This window comes from Eubalaena glacialis, chromosome 9, assembly GCF_028564815.1.
Source record: "Eubalaena glacialis isolate mEubGla1 chromosome 9, mEubGla1.1.hap2.+ XY, whole genome shotgun sequence".
NCBI classification, from domain to species: Eukaryota; Metazoa; Chordata; class Mammalia; order Artiodactyla; family Balaenidae; genus Eubalaena; species Eubalaena glacialis.
In genome coordinates, this window is record NC_083724.1 from 5,751,771 (window position 1) to 5,769,830 (window position 18,060).

Sequence of the window (18,060 nt, forward strand, 5' to 3'; positions counted from 1 at the left end):
TGACCTTTTCTAAGGATAGTGTGTGATGTCAAAACCCACCTGCACTTTTCTTGACCAGCTTCCTCCCATAATTAGAAAGAACTTTGAAGGGTTGGGTTTTAGGGGTTTGACTTGAGAGCATTTAGCTTTATCAAGAAAGGAAACTGAGGGTAATGTGGACAGTTGTAAGGCCTTGCAGTAATTTCTAGTACAAGCCCCTAGTAAAAACGTAAAACCTACACTTGGAGCATTTTAGAACATCGTCTAGTCCAGAGATTCCTCTTACAGATGAGGAAACTGAGGTGCAGAGGCAGGGGGACTTGGCCAAGCTTCCGCTGTTTGTGGGTGATCGAACCAGACTTGAAACCCCATCTCTGCCTTGGAGCCCAGGGCACAGTGTCTGCTCCTCCGTCCCTGTCCCCCCGTGACTTCCCTGCCCTGGTCACATCCTCACGCTCTCAGGACCTTCTCTGTGGCCTTCTGTAACCCCGAGTTCTCTTCAACTCTCCAGCCAGTCTGAGCTCCCCCTGACAGATCGAGAGATGGAGATTCTAAACAAGACGACCGGCCTGTCGCAGTCGGCCGAGGGGCTCCCAGATTCCACGGATGAAGAGGTCGCGCCCCCCAAACCCCCCTTACCTGGCATTCGTGTGGTTGATAATAGGTAATTTTCTGTTTTTCTAGCACCCTCCTCTGTTTATGTCATAATTTCATGAATGGATGGGTAGGATGAGCCAAAAAGAAGACGGTGCCATTAGGGTCAGAACCTGCTCTGTAGGCACCTTGGCGGTTTGACCTTCCTCCGGAGGGGCGTCTCCGGAGGACGCGAGCCTGGCCCAGCGCCCTCCCTTGCCCCGCACCCTGAGAACTCCCAACCGCTTGCCTTTAGCCTTAGCCAAGCAAAAACTGGTACCATTTGTTACGAAAAGAAAAGCAAGGACTTTGGATACTAGTTTTTTGGCACTGATGGGATGGGAGTTGAAAGTGTGAAAAGCAGGTGTGAAGTGTCTGATAATGAAAGAACCCACCTCCCATACCCCAGTATGTGTTTAAAGCATTTTGTGGGGTGTCTGGTTTGATAGGGTTCCTTGCTCTGTTTCAGTCCTCCACCAGCATTGCCACCGAAGAAGAGACAGTCGGCTCCATCCCCTACCCGAGTGGCCGTCGTGGCCCCCATGAGTCGAGCCACCAGTGGCTCCAGTTTGCCTGTTGGAATTAATAGGCAGGTAATTAGCCCCATCTAGAAAGGCAGAGGAAGGCTTCAGGTTTGGGGATTTGGTTCCTGAAGCTGAGAGAAACCCAGTGGTCTTCAGTCCCTGGCGTTGGTCACAGGAGGAGCTCTCCCCCCGGGGGTGGAAGTTCCCTCACGGGGTGGGGAGGCTGAGACCGGCCCCAGGGCCTCCCTCTCACTGAGCTCCGAGCGCTCGCAGAGGCCCTCTTTCTCGGAAGGCGCAGAAGTGGTGTTTACAGCCTACAGCAAAGACGGGCCTTTCCAGCGGGTTGCTGAGCTTGCCAGTATTTCCTTCTCCGAGTAAACGTACCGGCTCCCTCCCCTGGTCTCTGCCACCATTTCCCAGGAGTGACTTCGTTTGTTTTCGTTTTTGCCCGGGAGGATTTTGACGTGGACTGTTACGCACAGAGACGACTGTCGGGAGGCAGCCACTCATATGGCGGCGAGTCGCCCCGCCTGTCCCCCTGCAGCAGCATAGGCAAGCTCAGCAAGTCGGACGAGCAGCTGTCCTCTCTGGACAGGGACAGCGGGCAGTGCTCCCGGAACACAAGCTGTGAAACACTAGGTGAGCTGCCGGCGCCTCCGTCACCACTGCTGGCTCGTCGTCTCTCGGTGGCTTTTTTGGGCTCAGACAGTGATGCCAGTCACTGGCTCTGCTGACCTTGGCCAAGTCATTCAAAATCCGAGCCTCAGTTTCCTCGTCTGCAAAATGAGGATACCAGTGTCTGTCTGTGAAGGGGGTTGAAAGTTTAAATGGGGTAGCAGTGTGAAACCCCATGGGAGATACTGAAATGGTAGCTGTCACTTCGGTTAGTCTGTCCATGTGTCATTTGACCCCCTTTGCCAGAATTCAGAGCCATCTGTGCTCAGAGCCCCTGACCACTTTTGACGGAGGGCCAAGGCGAGTGAACAGCACGTGCTGACCTCGGGCGGTGGGGCCCGATGAGGGTCTGGCATGCACTTTGGCAGGAGGCTTACAGAGCACTGAGCTGTTCATGTCCCGCGAACTAGATACTTCACTTATGAGAGTTTATCTTAAGAACATAATCAGAGATTTATGGCAAGATTTCTGTCCAAAGACATTAATCTCAGCATTATTAAGAGTAATGATGATAAACTGGAAAGAATCTACTACTCAGTGGTAGGAAATCAGGAGACTTATGATACATCCATTTGGTGGAATAATACATAGCTGTATTAAAAACCAATTATGATATAATGATCAGCGGACAAAATCCAAGACTACTTATATAGTATTTTCTCAGAGTTTAAAAAAAAAAAAAAAAAGAATCCAAGGGAAAAAAGACTTTTAAGGAAATGCATCCAATGGTAAGCAGAGATTATAGTTAGATTATGGGATTGTGGGTGATTTTTATTTTCTCAATAGGGTTTTTTGGCCACCTTTTCTACAGTGGTCATGCATTTTTCTTTTTTTAAGTAAGAAACTTTTAAAAATCCAGGATAGTACAAAGAATTGGATAGCAAACAGTCAAATTCCCATCTGGTTTTACTTTTATAAGCAGGAGAAAAATGAAGAATATAAAGTAAAGTGAGAGTCTTTGTGGATGAGACGGGAGATGTGTTTTGGTCACTCTCTAATGAGCAGCATTGGGTCAAGGAAGAAGGGTGGGATCTTTTCTTTCTGTGGGGGCTGGTGGCTCACAGTATGTTTCTCCTGTTGTGAATGCAGATCATTACGACCCTGACTACGAATTCCTCCAGCAAGACCTCTCTAACGCAGACCAGATACCTCAGCAAGTGGCCTGTAACCTCAGCCCGTTGCCAGAGTCCTTGGGGGAGTCTGGGTCTCCATTTCTTGGCCATCCTTTCCAGTTGCCTCTGGGCAGCTGTCCCCAGCCAGAGGGGCCCTCGGCCCCAGGGCAGCAGATGGACGTGCCGCCTGCTCTTCCCGAGAAGAAGCGCAGGAGCGCGTCCTCCCAGACGGCGGACAGCTCTGGCTGCAGGGCGTCCTACGAGCGGCACCCCTCGCAGTACGACAACATCTCCGAGGAGGACCTGCAGAACCCGGCCTCGGTCCAGTCCGTCCCCTTCACGCCCTTTGCTGCTATTCTTCCCTTTCAGCAAGGAGGTTCCTCAGCCTCTGTCGAATTTGTGGGTGATTTCACTGTTCCTGAATCAACGGGTGACCCAGAAAAACCTCCTCCTCTACCAGAGAAGAAAAACAAACACAGTAAGCTTTTGTTGAGCTGTTGTCGGGAAGCACCTTTTGTAACCTAAAATGGTGTTTTATTGAAACATTAGATCAGAATCAAACCAGTGGCCTCGTAATTTCATAAAAGGTAGAACCACAGGTATGTGGACACTTACAGGAGCCTTGTGTTGTCAATACTGGGGACCATTTTTAAAGCCTGATAAGCTGACCTCTCCTTTTGGTCTCGACAGAACCTCAGGTCTGGTCTCCACAGAGTATTTGGCCTCTTGTAGATGGCAGTCAGTTGACCTTCTGGCCTGAACACGTGGTGACAAAGAGAAACAAATATCACGGCATTACATCTGGGTAAAGCAGAACAGACGTTTGAATTAAAGTAGCCCTGATGGCACCCACAGGGGTTTTCTAAGGCTCCGTGAAATGCAGGGGACTGTTTAGAGAGAACCCTGGTACTGCTCTGTCTTCTGTTTGCAGACACTGAAATGTCACATAGCGACTTGGAATCTGGGATTGCCTGGTTGGAGTTGCTGAGCACACTTCTTGGGCCAGATATTCTGATATATGATGTTATTAGGGCCCAGGGGTAGAGCTGAAATTTTGGATTTTTGTATTTTGAATATTTTCCAAGGTCCTAAGTAGAATTCTGCAGGGATTCGCTTTTTTGCTGGCTCCCCGACTGCTCTGTGTTGCCTATCTCTCTGCCCCGCCCTCTCCCCACGTCACCCGCACAGCTCTGCCTCGTCTTCCTTGGGCAGACTGGCTGTCAGTGTTTCGATATGTGTGTGGCCACATCAGCCCACAGCCCCAGGATTCCCTGGCCTCGGTGGAAACATCCATCAGATGACTTCTGTGACCTGGAAGTTGAGTATCCATTCCAAATTCCCAAGTGAGAGCGTCTCATTGGCCCTGCCGAGAGCGGCCCGTTCTCAGAAGGGGAGACCTGGCCTTAGTTACCGCACTGGGTGTCGCCCAGCTTGTATAATGGCCTCGGTGGTATGGTCCCCCAGCTGGAGGGAGAGCTGGCTCTGTAGGGCTAATGATGTCATTCCCATCTGTCATGTAAGTTCACTCACTAGAAAGCAGGCCGCTAGTAGAGGGAGCTGCAAACAGCAACGCCAGGAACGTCTCCTTCTGCGCCTCTCTGTCTACACGCACAGGTGTCTAAAGAGCTATGGACCTCTCCCCTGCACCCACCTGGCCTTGACTTGAGCAGCGTGCCCTTGAGAGCTCGCACCCTTTCCTGTCCTTTCCTAGGAATCTTCTGGACCTAGACCAAGAGCAGGCTTGCATCCGTGCAAACCACAGCAGATTTGTGGTGTCGCCTGGCTGGGGAGCCAGGAGCCTCGCCGTCTGAGCTCTTAGACCAGGTGTGGGCAGCCGGCTTCAGGCAGAAAAGAAAAGGAAAGGGCGAGGCGTCCACTGTTGCCTTTTGACTAGCCTCAAGTCTCCTGTGGCTAAAAATACTTCCTATTAATTTAGGCATCCATTTTTAGGCTCTGTGTCATCCGTCAATGTCTGTAGCTCTTGTGCCTGTAAACCTTTAAAATCTACTGAGCGCCTCCGGTGTGGCACCCTGGGCTGAAGCTTGACATACTCTGACGTACTCTGTCGTATTCGTCCTTACCAACCTCCTGGCTGGCCGGGTGTCATTAGCCCCCTTGTTATAGCTGAAGAAACTGGAGCTCAAAGGAACTGAGCCTCTGCCCAAGATCAGATCGGCAAGGAAGTGGGTGGCAGATGTGGGCTTCTGAGCAGTGTTTTCCTAGCTCAGCTCACTGCCTCCTAGGCTGAGGAGGAAGGCCTCCCCCCACCTCCCTGAGCCCTGTGCCAGCTTACAGTAGTAACCCCTGCGCAGCCAGTGGTCTCCTCAGTGCCCTGTGAAAGGACCCCCGACTTGAGGCTCCCCGAGGCTTAGTCCTAGTCTCAGGTCTGCTCTTCGCTTCCCGAGGGGACCCTTGAAGAGTTCCAATCTGCAACCCCGTGGAAAACTCCTCACAGAGTTGCTTTGAAGGAAAGGAGGAGATCATCATCATCTTTATACTTGGCTAACGCTGGACAAAGCTTGTGCACGCGCAGCCTCGGTGTCAGAGAGCATCCCCGTCCTTTGGGTTGCTCTGAGGGTCCCCGGCCCTGTGAGCCCCTTGTGCCAGACAAGCTTCCTCATCACCATCTGCCCACAGCCCCAGGTGCCCACTCGGCACTCCCAGTGGTGCCGGCCGCTGTAGTCTCTGGGCCCTTGTGCTGGGCTGCCTTTGAAATGGACTGGTCCTCCTTGTTTCTAGAAGGTGGCGACCAGCGCTGCTGCTTCTCTGTGCTTGGTTAGCAGTTCTCTACAAGGACTTCAACATCAGGGAGTTCATGGAGCTCCTGAAAAGATCGCAGCCTTACTGAAGCTTTCCATTTTGGTCAGGCAGAGGTGGTTGCATTCAGGCTCCTTAGGGAGAAATTCGTGGGCATTTGGGATCGTCTTCATGGTTTGCATCTTCCCCTGGAACCCAGTGGTGTTGCTTGTGCAGTGTTAGAGAAGAGGCGATGTGGGGTTCCAGGGGGACTGCAAGCTGCGCTTCTCTTTGAGAAGCACCGATTTTATGGGGGAAATCACCTTTTACAGCCAAGCTCCACTCTGTGCTTTTTGGAGCTGAGATGTTCTTACTGATTCCTTTAAAGAAAGAAGGTAACGTTGAACCCCCTCTTTCAGTGAAGGGTGCTAGAAAGACGTATTTGGAGAAAGGCATTTCCTGTCTACCTTGACCCCCAGTGAGGTGCAGAGAAGAAAAAGACCATCTCCCTACCTTCATGGCTGCCTTCCCCAGCAAAGTGTCTCTGTCCTTTCATTTCTGACTGGTTTAGGTCTCCAGTTAAGCCCAACTTTCTGGTTATTTGAAAATACAAAGTTAAGCCCTGCAAACTTGTCCTTGCCATGGTTTCTTGGTATCTGAACTTTGGCTTCACCTAGCAGGTGCTCGCATCCCTTCACCTCCCTCTTAGTTCATGCGCGGTCACTCTGTAAATAAGTTAGTACTTATTCCTGACGCAGGTATTGAGGGGCGCAACGGTGCCTTTCCCTCCAAACACGTGTCTGTATAGGGGATGCCCTAACACCCAGGAGCTTCCTCCGCTACCTAGAGAAGGGGAAGGGCGGAGCAGTTTGGGCCTGCCTTGACCTCGACTTTGCGACAGGGAGTGTAAGGTGCGAGATCCCGTCCACACAGGTAGTTTGGGGTTGGAGAAAGGGCTTCTGCTCCAGTCCAGCCCTCAGAGCTACAGACGCCAGATGACGGCTCTGTCAGGTCCAGACTGTCACTTCTCCCAGAGCCCTCTGGAGTCTTCAGAAAGGCCTGGCTCAGAAGATGGGGCTTGGATCACTAACCACCAGAAGTCAGAAATAAAGTATACGCTGGTGCCCTCACGTGAGGGCTGAGGGCTTCACACCTGCCACGGAGCCGCCATCTGCGGCCGAGGGCTCCGTCGGTGATGCCACACTGCCGGTGAGGGTGCCTGCCCGCCGTGCGGGCCCCATAGGTGCAGGCAGCTCCGCCGTGAGGCCGCGGCTCCGCGACACATGGCCGCGGTGGCAACGGCTAGGGCTGCTTTTTTTTTTTTTTTTTAACATCTTTATTGGAGTATAATTGCTTTACAGTGGTGTGTTAGTTTCTGCTTTATAACAAAGTGAATCAGCTATACATATATCCCCATATCCCCTCCTCCTTGCGTCTCCCTCCCACCCTCCCTATCCCACCCCTCTAGGTGGTCACAAAGCACCGGGGCTAGGGCTTCTTAAAGGGCTTTTAGAGAGGAGAGGATCCTTATGTTTCAGTGTGAGCACTTCTTTTCTCTCTGTTCGTCCTTCTGTACAGAGGATGTTCCATACAGCCTCTGGGCTTGGAGGGGGAGAACTGAGCTTAGTGACTGTTATTTCTTGCCTACCCAGCGGGTGCTCTGCAAGACCCGCCCCCAGGGCTGTAGCCTGGTTCAGCAAGTCACTGAGCAGGGGCAGATGCTGGGGGGACATGCGCTCTCTTCATTCATTCATTCTGTAAATATGTGTGGATGCCTACTGTGTGTTAGGCACCGGTGATACAGCAGCGGACAGGACAGACAAGGTCCCTGCCCTCCTGCAGCTTCAGCTCTTGAGTGAGAGGCAGTAAGTCCTGCTGCACCTGCTTTGGAGATTCTTCCTGAACCAAACCACTCTCACCCCCCCACCCCCACTGTGGCCTTTCACCTGAGCAAGCACAGCCGCCCAGAACTGTCTTCCCAAGACGAAGCAGCTCCGGGCACACCCGGGGCGTGGGGGGGCCCTTCTGTGGGTTCCCGCCAACTCAGCATCAAGCCCGCTTCCTTACCCCATTCACACAGCCCCATGCAACCTCCTGGGTCATCCCTCTCCCCTCACCAGCTGTGCTCTGCCCACCGGACCCTCGTCCTGGCTGTGGGCCTCTGCCTGGCCGGGAAGACTCTTCCACCCGTCCTCACCCTTATTCTAGAGAAGCACCCCCATCGCCACCCCATTTCACTGTCCTCCATGGGACACACATACCCCACCTCGGCCTGTTTTCTGTCTCCCTGGGGAGGGTGTGAGCACCACACAGGCGAAGGATTCGCTTTGCTGGCCCCTGTGTAGTCCCAGCACCTGGGTCAGTGCCTAACACATAGTAGGTGCTCAGAAAAATGAGACGAATGAAAAAAGCCCAGCTAGCTCGTGACACGCCGTGGGCAGGCCTCCGAAGGAAGGGAACGTGGGGCCGAGGAGGGGCTGCTGGGGCAGGGCCGGGGGTGAGAGGCCTCCATGGAAGTCAGGGGACCTGAGCCCGAGGCCCAAAGGAGGGAAAGAGTTGGGCCTGGCAGCGTAGCAGCAGGGTTGCGGGAAGAGCAGCCGGAACAGCGCTGCGGAAAGCCCCGAGCGTGGTCCGGGAACTGAGAGCGCCAGAGGAACGGGCAGCGTGCGCTGGGCGCCCGGGCCACGGCCACGGCCCTGGAGAGGCTGGAAAGCCCCAAGGGCTTCTCAGCAAGGAGTGGAGTGCCCCCTACGCCTTTCTAAAAACAGACTCTTCCCTCGAGCGGTTCTAGGTTCCCAGGGCCGTGGAGCGGAAAGTACAGGGAGTTCCCGTAGGTCCTTGCCCTCCCCTCCCCCGCACACACGGCTCCCCCCGTCACCACCTCCGCCGTGACCCCGCGTGACACGCCATGGTCGCCGAGTCAGGGTTCCCGTCGCCTTGACACGGGTGTCCGCGTGGTAGTGTCGTACAGGGTGGGCTCTCCGGGCCCTCGCCCTGGCCGCCGTGAGGGGGCAGGGTGGGGGTGTGGACGCGGCGGTCCCCAGCCCAGTGCCCCGTCTGTGCCCGCAGTGCTGGCCTACATGCAGCTGCTCGAGGACTACTCGGAGCCGCAGCCCTCCGTGTTCTACCAGACGCCGCAGAAGGAGCACGTGTACCGGCAGAAGAACAAGCTGCTCATGGAGGTGTACGGCTTCAGCGACTCCTTCAGCGCCGGGGACGCCCCGCAGGAGCTCGCCCCGCCCCCCGCCCTGCCCCCCAAGCAGCGGCAGCTGGTAAGCGGCCCCCCCACCCCCACCCCCCACCCCCCGGTGGCCCTGGCTGTTCCACCCCCAGCGACCAGTCTCTCATCCTGACGGGTCTCTAGCAACTGGGATGGTCCTGGGGCAGGTTTTGGCGCCTCTCCTTCCGGGCCAGGGCTCTGGACCGTGCTCCCGTGCCCTCGCTGCGGCCTGTCTCCTGCTGCACCATCTCCCCACCCTGGGGGGTGGCGCCTTTCTTTTCCAGAGCAGCCCCTGCAGCTGGGGCTGGCTTGTACTCAGAATGTTTGCTTTCTCTATTGACGGTCCTTTTTCTCTCTTCTCTGGCTCCAATATAGACCTCCCAGAAAGGAGGGACTCAATCAGAGCACAGGGCACTGTCTGTGTAGGGCCATCTGTGGACTTGATTTACATAATGGGCCTCACTCTGCCCAGTGATTGAACACCCCGCCCTGGCCGGGGATGACCCAGTGAGAACCAGCTCTATTGAAGCAGGATGGCTTTGCACAGAGCCGCTTTGTGTTTCAGGCATGGCGCACCGTTCCTCCTTCAAAATCCCCTCCTGTGTAAGGACTCCGTGTAGGTGGCACAGAGGCAGGCTGTCCAGCCGTGGGCAGGCTGTGAGGCTCTGGGACCAGACGAGGGGCACGGCGGGTGCGCCTCTCAACCCTTTTCTCTTTGCCACCAGTTTACTAACCGAGTGGGCTCTGGTCAGGTTGTGGAATCCAAATGTCCCATCCAGCCGTGTTCTCCAGGAGAGGAGTCCGGACTTTATCAGAGCTGCATGTGCTCTTACGCTGGTCAGTCTGGTAGTGATTTAACCAGCGAGGGGCCCAGCGTGGCTGGCCAGGCCGCCTTTTATCCATTGCGAGAGGACGTGAGGTGCTGCCCCAACTTTTCTGGGAGGCAGCTGCCGACCGGACGACAAAGGCCCCTGGGTGACTCCTCGAAACTGTCTGGGCCTCAGCAGTGCTGTGATTGGGCCTCGAGCATGCCTGGCCCCAGGCGTCCCCGAGCCTTCCTACACTCAGCGGGCTCTGGGGCTGGCCCCGCAGAGCCACGGCCAGCCTCTTGGGGGACAGCCTGGTCTAGTAGAGGAAAGGCCAGGCTCGGGCTGGGGGTCGTGGGTCGCAGTTCTGCCACCAGCTAGCTGTGTCTCAGCAGTTGTGCTCAGGGTCTCAGCTTTTCACCTGTCCTGCTCACCCCCCAGACACCTGAACATGCCCGAATATGAACAAAAATTGAAAATTGATTCTAGGATTTCAAGAAGGAATTGTCACCACAGAAATATAAATGCCTGCCCCTGGGACCTCTGACCTAAAATGTTTGGTTGGACAGCTGGGCCAGTTAGGTTGAAATGTGAAGTTTTCTCATCCCCTCCTGCTGGAGTGCACGCGTGCCTGTCGGCCGGCCTTGGGCATCTTCTCTGTACCGTGTAGCCCATAGGCGTCAGAGCACTGGGGAGAGATCCCTAAGGAGCGCACGCGAGTCCCAGCCCGCGTGAGAAAGCTGTCAGACGGCCTCACCTGTGGCAGGGCGGCGGTGAGGGCAGCTCTGGGGAGAGACCTGCCGGGGGGCCCGGGAGGTGGGCCGACACCCTGTTGAACACCGCCCTGTGTGAGCACCGGGGCTTTCGTATGGTGTCGCACGATCCTCCCCATGGCCCCTGGCACCCCCATTTTAAGTAAACTGAGGCTGAGAGAGCTGGAGAGACTGACTCAAAGCCCACTGCCAGAAGTGGAAGATTTGGGAGCCACGCCCAGCTCTGACTGAAGCCCGGGCACACATGTGACATGCCCTGTGCCGGCTGCTTGGCATCCCTTCTCCAGTGCAGACGCAAGAAGTGTGACCCCATTTTTCCAGACAAAAGTGAGAGTGCTGGTTACACCTGCTGGCCCGCGTGCGCTGAGGGAGGCTGGTTCTAAGTGCTTTCCATGCATACCGCCCCGCACCGTGTCCCCCACATCCTACGGATGACAACCTGGGGCACAGAGAGCTTTGAGTAATGCCCGGGGCCAAGCAGGTCACAAATGGCGGGGCTCAGATTAAGCCCAGGCAGCCTGGCTCCCGCTCTGCACTCTGCCGGAGCACAGCCACCCCACAGAGGGGGTCTGGGGGCCGAAATAAGCGGAAGAGCAGGGACTCACCCAGGTCTGCGTGGCTCCTCCCACCTTACCGCCACTTCCAGCGGACCCAGAAGTGAAGAGGGTGCCCGCTCACCCAGGTCGCCTTTGGCAGGCATCCTTAACCCCTGAGCTGGGCCGGGAAGCCATCCCTCTCCAGAATGTCCCAACAGAGTCGGGTAGCAGCCTGTTTAGCGTTTATGTGTACATGCCTGACTATTCTCTGCTTTTCTCCCTCCTTCCCTGTCTTCTCTCTCCTTCCTCTGTCCAGCAGGCCTCCTATGCTGCTTCTTCCTTCTCCTCTGTCTCCTACTGTGTCCAGCAAACTAAAGTGGCCTTCACTCCCGAGGACGGCAGTGCCACTCAGGGCATCAGTGTGTCCGTCTCTAACTCCTTTCTCAGCCGGCACGGCAACTTGCCTGTGCCCTCGGTGAGTCGCTCCCTGCTGCTCGCTCCTGGGAAACCGGTGAGCGAGATCTTTCCCTTGTCGCTCCTGCCTCCCGCCGTGTGTGCTGCTGCCCGTCGCCGGCTCTGTCTCTCCGCAGGCCCCTGCACTAGATGCGAAAGGGTACGCGTGGTTGGCTGGCTGTGGCTCGAAGGACTGTGGGAGCGGGTGGGGTGGGGAACGTGAGCGGCCACGCTTGGAACGCCATCACCCAGGCATAAACGGGCAGGGATGGTTTGGCCTTTTTATTCCATTCTCACACTGGGCCTGGGGTCAGCCCTGTGGTGTTCTGTGTTTAAAAAGGAGTAGTCCTCACGTAGGAAGCAAAGCCCCGGAGAGCAGGTTATACCCGGCATGACGGAGTTTGAGTTTGAGAGCTGTATCAGTTAGCTTTTGCTAACCCTTGCTACGTAACATACCACCCCAAAACCTTGTGGCTTAAAACAACAGTAACTGTTTGTCATTGCCTAGGACACAGCTTAGTAGTGCGGCTGTGCTGACCCAATTAATCTGTTCCAATGAAACTCTGGATGTCAGGGGAAAGAACTTGGCAAGGGGGCACATTTGGGCTCCACTTAAAATCGATTTATCCTCCCCAGGCCTCAATTTCTGTCCTTTGGGATTGTACTTTTCCTTCCCTCTTACAATAGTTCGTGAATGGGAGGATTAAGTAAAATCATAGGAGACTTCCAGGCACATAGTAAGCTTAGAAAGTTTATTACTATGGCTCTTTCTCTTAGAGTTCTGGATTCTGGTCTTGGCTCTGCTCTAATTCTGTACAGGAGAGCTTGGGCAAGTGGCTTAACCTGCTTGCACTTCCCTTTCCCTCTGTGAATGACGAGGTTGACCTGGTGACTTTTGGAGACCTCTCCAAGCTTGGGTTCCCAGTGTGGTCTTGTCCGGTTTCCGTATTTGGGAGCCATCCAGCGCCCGGTTTAAGCTGGGCCTGCCCGTTGTGAGGCCCTGGGGACGCAGTCCTCCCTTCAGTGCTAGGACCTAGCTTTTTAGAGCCCGCACCAAGCATCCGTGCTGTAGAAAGGCTAAACACCACTCGCCCCCCGCCCCCCCCCCCCCCCGCCAGCCCTGCCCTGGTGCACAGACGCCCTCTGTTTCCTCAGCACGCACCTCTGGCAAGCTCCTTTCACAAATCTTGCAAAACTTGGCCTGTAGACAATCCCAGCTCTTGACAGTTTTTCCCCCTCTGTGAACAGAAAGTAAGTGTGAGTTTTCCTAAGAGTGTCTACAATATCCCTTTTGAGTAGTTTGGGGTAGAAGACTGTCAATGCATTGGACTGTTTACTAGAGAATTAAAGAAGATTTGAGGGCATTTTAATTAAGTTTGGGTATGAGTACGTCATGGTTTTCACCCCTGGCACGTAGGGGAGTCTTACGGCATCTTGCAGCAGAAATGTTGTGTTCTCAGCGGCAGCTCCACAAAGGAGCCTGAGGGGAGTGAGCTAAGAAAGGTGCTTTATTTCACTTAAAGGAAAGTCCCTCCAGGCCTCAAGAGCTGTTAGTAATGGCCTAAATGTATGCAACACTTGACATTTGAAATGCTGAAACCCCGGAGAAATGATTTAGTGTAATACCAGCGTATTCTTCGTATATTCTCTGCTACGTTCGAAGATGAGCCCCAGACAGAGGGCTTTGACATGCTCTCAGAGCAGCCCTTTATTCCCGAATGTCCCTGGGCCTGTGTTGTCAGTCCAGCATGGAATTCCCAAGGGCTGCCTCGTAGGAATACAGCAGGTGCCAAATCTGAAGACACCTCACACAGTTCTTGGTCCAGTGACCTGTTACTTCTGCCATGTAACAGGAAGACTGAAAACCTTGCCAAGGGAATTGTAGAGCAGTAAACCTGCATTGATCAATGTAAAATGAAGTAGGTGCTGAAAAAGCATTCTTGTTCACTCTTCCCAGGATCCCAGGAGAAGTTTAATCCAATAAGCACGGAGCCTCTCCTAGTGCGGGTCAGGCAGCAAGAAGGATCCAGAGCGAGTAGGATGGCCCCATCATCCTTGAGAAGCCCTTGCAATTGAGTAGGCAGAATAAGTTGAGCATAAAAGAGACTCCGGCCCGGGCAGAGTGTAACAGCGTGAGAGTCGCAGATGGTCTGTGGAGCCAGGACAGTGTCAGGCAGCGCTTCGTGGGGAAGGGGCGCTTGAGTTGTGGTGTGAAGGACAGTTAGGATTTCAGGGAGATAAAGGTCAGGGAAGTCTAGTCAGAGTTGTTCACACCAAGGGCCCTGCCTGAAGATGAGGCCGGGAAGGCCTGGCATACATTCTGGAAGGTTGTCTCAAGTATAAGCACGCGGGACTGAGGTCCTGGGTGAGCGGGCTGGAGGGTAGTGGCAGCAGCCAGCCCTTCCACGTGTCTTGCCCCTTCGCCCAGACCAGCTGCTCCCCGAGCTGCTCCCTTCTGGATGCGGCCCTCTGGGGCTCAGGCCCCGTCTTGAGCTCTTTCCCCACTTGTCCGCCAGACGCGTTCCTGCCCCCGTCCCTGCCTGGCGCCCACCCTCCTCTTCGCGGTCCCCGGCTGGGTCTGCTTAGCCCCCAGCCCGCAGACTCCCCCTCCTTCCCGCCACGCGCTGCGATCCTAGGTAGACGCGCAGCCGGACTGGCGTGTGGTGTCCAGGGTATTAAGACCAGTTTGATAGGAGAAGGTGTTCAGGGAAACGATGAGTGACCGTGAGGCCAGAATGACGTGGAGAGCTAGGTGCAGCCTCCCCCGGGCTGGGAGGCCGACGCCCTCGTTCCTGTTCTGATTCTGCCGGGCCTTGCAATGGGCCTGCCCCTTGGCGACACTGGTAAGGGTTTGAGTGACGGGCCCTCCTAGAAACAGCTCTCAGACGTGGTGCTGGCGTCTGCTCCTGTCCCTGGATTCTCCTCCATCACTTGTAGCCCCTGGGCTGCCTGCCCTGTTCTCACTGCGGCCGAGCCCGTGCTCCTGCCCGCCTTCCACCTCCACCCCCTTCTCGTCCCTCCAGCACCAGCCCTTACCCCCCCACTGAAGTCCCACGTGCCGGTTCCTCACCATCTCCCTCCTCTGGCTTGCGTTTTCTGTCATTCTGAACCCTAGTGGTGCCAATCTTGAAAGTTTTGGGTTGGGTCCATATTCACCTTACCCTTGACCAAGGTGTTACTGAGAGTCTGTCAGTAACCGTTGGGGTTGCCAGTGCCCTCCAGGTATCGCAACGGCAACGTTAGAAAAATCACTTTCCGCCGTCTCCTGAACTATTTTCTGGTACATCCTTTCTTTGCCAACTGATATTTACTATCACCAAGAGATCTATCTGGATGCTAGGAATCTGTTGAAATACTTTCTTTACCATCTTGGCTTCCGAAATGATTCTGGAGAAGTAAAACTACTAGAAGACCCAGGTTTTAAGAACTTCAGAAATACCCATAATAACTGTCATCTGTTTTTAAAAATCTTTCGGGTAACAAAGTCAAGGGTGTGTCATGTTCAGGGCTTCAGTCTAAAGGGGGGAGACATGTGGAGCTGCTGACAGTGACTCTCTGAGGGCTGGGCTCAGGCTCTGGTGCCGCAGCACGCGTGCCCTTCAGGGTCCACCCAGGGGAGACTCGCTCTGTCCGGCCCCCTCCTCGACCTCCCATCACAGGCATCCCGGAGACCGGGGCACCTGACAGGTCTGGAGGCCAGACGGGGAAGGGGGAGGAGACGGGAAAGAAGAGAGGACGGAGCCGGGTGAGAAAGGGATTGTGGGCCGGAGTCACGAGGGGGCCGGCCGCTCGGCACAGCACAGCATGTGCCCTCCTGCTGGGAAAAATGTGTTCCTGCCTCCCGTGCCTGCCTCTTGTTTCTTCCTGATGCCACCTTCTTACGGTTCCTGCCCTGCTTAGAGAGAACTCACTCTGAGAGAAGAGGGAGTGTCCGTGGGCAGCACTGGGGCCCAGGGACGGGCAGGTGTGTCTCCAAGCTGACCTCCCCTGGGGGGCGTTGTTCGTCGGCCTGCCCGACTCTGCGGGCTTTCCTGGAGAGCAGCCCCGGCGCCATCAGCATCGGGCAAGCCAGGGCCGTGCTGCCGCCCGCCAGGGAGTCTCTGCGGGCCCCTCTGCGACCTGCTGCGGCCCAGGCAACCCGGGGGCCACTCAGGTGCCCGGAAGCCGTGGACTCTCAGGCTCTGCCCCATTCTTGGGGGCCTCACCACAGAGTGTAGTGGGCGGGTGCCGTCGTCTCCTCGCTAGACTCTGGGCCCCCTGGGATTAGGGATCCACCCCCACACACACGCCTGCCGCGCGGGACGGGCCAAAGCCCTCGGCCCCCCGTCCCGGTGATTTCTGTGCATGTTCCCCCCCGTCCACTAAGTTGCCCAGGCGAGAACTGAGCTCATCGTGTCCCCCCAGCCCCACGTACACACCTCGTTTTCACGGGACACGTGCACGCCCAGTCAGCAAGCCCTGTGGCCCGTCCCGTCGCCCACCCCACGCTGGTCCTTCTCTCCACCCCATCGCCGCCCCCGGTGTGGCCACCGTGGCCTCCTTTCCAGCCTTGCCACCACAGCCGGCCGCCCTCCTTCCCCACAAAGCAGCACAGGCAGACCGAAGTGTCACCCCGTCCCTGCAGGGCCAGGCCTTCCGAGGCCTGGCCGGCCCGTCCACCCACCTGTCCCGGGCCCCGCCTTCCCTCCGCTTTCTCCTGCCCCGGCTCCTCATCACTGCCTGCCCCCCTCCCACCCCACCCCCGGGCTTCTCTCCTCTGCCCCGGCCCTTCCCCACTTCCCCCAGTCCCTTCCCCACTTCCCCCAATCCCTTCCCCACTTCCCCCAATCCCTTCCCCACTTCCCCCAATCCCTTCCCCACTTCCCCCAATCCCTTCCCCACCAGGCTTTCTCCTTACTTGCTGCATGGACCTGAGCATACCACCCCAGCTCCGCTTCCTCCTCTGTCACTGGGGGCGTGAAGTTGTCGGGAGGATTAAAGGGAAAACCCACATAAAGAGCGTAACGTAGTGCAAGATGCACACTGGCATTCAGTAAAAAGGGAGGAATTATCTCAGTATTGCTGCATTGGGTGGTTTTTCTTTCTTCTGCAATGTTCAGGCTCTTTTTCTCTGCGAGTAAGGACTGGGCTTTTTATGTTCTTGCACCTTGTACCTGGGTCAGGGCCCAGCAGCGAGTCGCAGGTGCTCTGTGACGCTGACCTGACTGGGAGCAGTGACAGGGAGGCGTCCAGCTCGCCCACACCCGACCATCCCGGCCGTCTTTTCCTGCTTCTGAGCATTTCATCAGAACAACCTGAGCAGACTCATCACGGGAGAGCCTCTCCGTTCCCACGAATCAGAGGCACTGATCCCAGGCTGTGGCTGAGAACCCTCTTTCTTCCTCTTTTTCCTTCTCTGCTGACCAAGGAGGCTCTGGCTGCTGGCTCTCTGGCCCGAGAGATTCACAGGCACTTCTTGTCTGCTGGGCCCTTGAAATATGATTTGGCTCCTCCGGGAAGTTCACCCTGTGCTTTTCCGCCCTTCCTCAGTGACCCGGGGTGCTTGTGTGGCCATCGCTTCCCTGAAGTGTGATGCCCGAGTTCACTGCCCCTCTGAGCCTAGACACGGCCTTGAGGCAGGAGGCACAGGCAGCCAAGCACCTGCCGAGTTTCTGCTGCCCGCAGGGGGGCGGTAGAAGCCCGGCTCTGTGCTGAGCCCCCGCCCTGGAGGAGATGGTCACCGCCTGAGTCCAGGAGTGAGCCTGGCGCACCTGCCGTGGACAGCAAGGGCCGAGCGAGGAGGCGGGACTGGTCATGGCCCAGCAGCAGGACCGGGACTTGGGGATCCTTGCCCCAGGGGCGCGCAGCCACCGCTCCAGCCAGCTGTTTCTGCCCGTCCTTCTGAAGACTCCCTGACTCTCTGTTGTTGGCGCTCACAGCATTGTGGATGGTCAGCGCCCGCAGGCTGCTTCACACACAGGAACTTCCCCGCAGCCCCTCACTGCACATGTACATCTGACTCAGTCCATGACAGTCGACTGGTCAGGTACCAAAAGGAGCCCCTGGTCCTCGTGAAGGTCCTGTGTGATGTGAACCCTGAGGGTGCTGTTCCTACGTTGACAGTTGCCTTTACATTCATGTTGTCAGGCTGCTTGTCGACTTGTCAAGGGCCCTTCCTTCCTGCTCTGTGATGGAATGTTTACCCCTGTTCTGGAGATGGAGGCACCAGAATAGAGAAGCTGAACCATTTGATCAGAGTTTTAAGTCAGAGCTAAGGTTAGAATCCAGATCCCCATCCTGTGAAATACAGTGTCAAGTTGACATTTAGGAATTGCTTAATGGCCAGTAAGCATTGAGACCCAATGAGGCTCAGTAGAAAGAGAAGCCCATGCACGGGCTAGACGTTGAGAGGCGTGCTTTTGTCCTTTGTGTTCTGACACAGAGTGTAGCTACAGGCTCTAAATAGTGCTAAAGATAAGTATAAATTAGAGCCCTTGTCGTGCTGTTTAAATCCAAACTGAGTAAAAAATAGTTGAGTCAGATTTCTAGAACTAAGTTCAGATCATTTTGGAATCTATACTGAATTTTCTTATGAAGAGTTGATGTTATTAAGGTTAATATTTAATGAATATAC

The 18,060-nt window shown here is 55.6% G+C and overlaps 1 protein-coding gene across 4 annotated transcripts in view; it reads left to right on the forward strand.

The window, feature by feature from the left end:
- The window catches only part of RAPGEF1 (Rap guanine nucleotide exchange factor 1), a 139,814-nt gene that overhangs the window by 91,242 nt on the left and 30,512 nt on the right, over positions 1-18,060 (forward strand). For 2 of the 4 annotated variants that reach the window (XM_061199716.1, XM_061199717.1), the window contains 6 exons: positions 491-643; positions 1,082-1,205; positions 1,592-1,775; positions 2,901-3,401; positions 8,729-8,931; positions 11,311-11,469. In XM_061199716.1, coding sequence (XP_061055699.1) covers positions 491-643; positions 1,082-1,205; positions 1,592-1,775; positions 2,901-3,401; positions 8,729-8,931; positions 11,311-11,469 — 1,324 coding nt within the window. The remainder of the gene's footprint in view (positions 1-490; positions 644-1,081; positions 1,206-1,591; positions 1,776-2,900; positions 3,402-8,728; positions 8,932-11,310; positions 11,470-18,060) is intronic. The other 2 variants (XM_061199718.1, XM_061199719.1) reach the window with 1 other exon arrangement.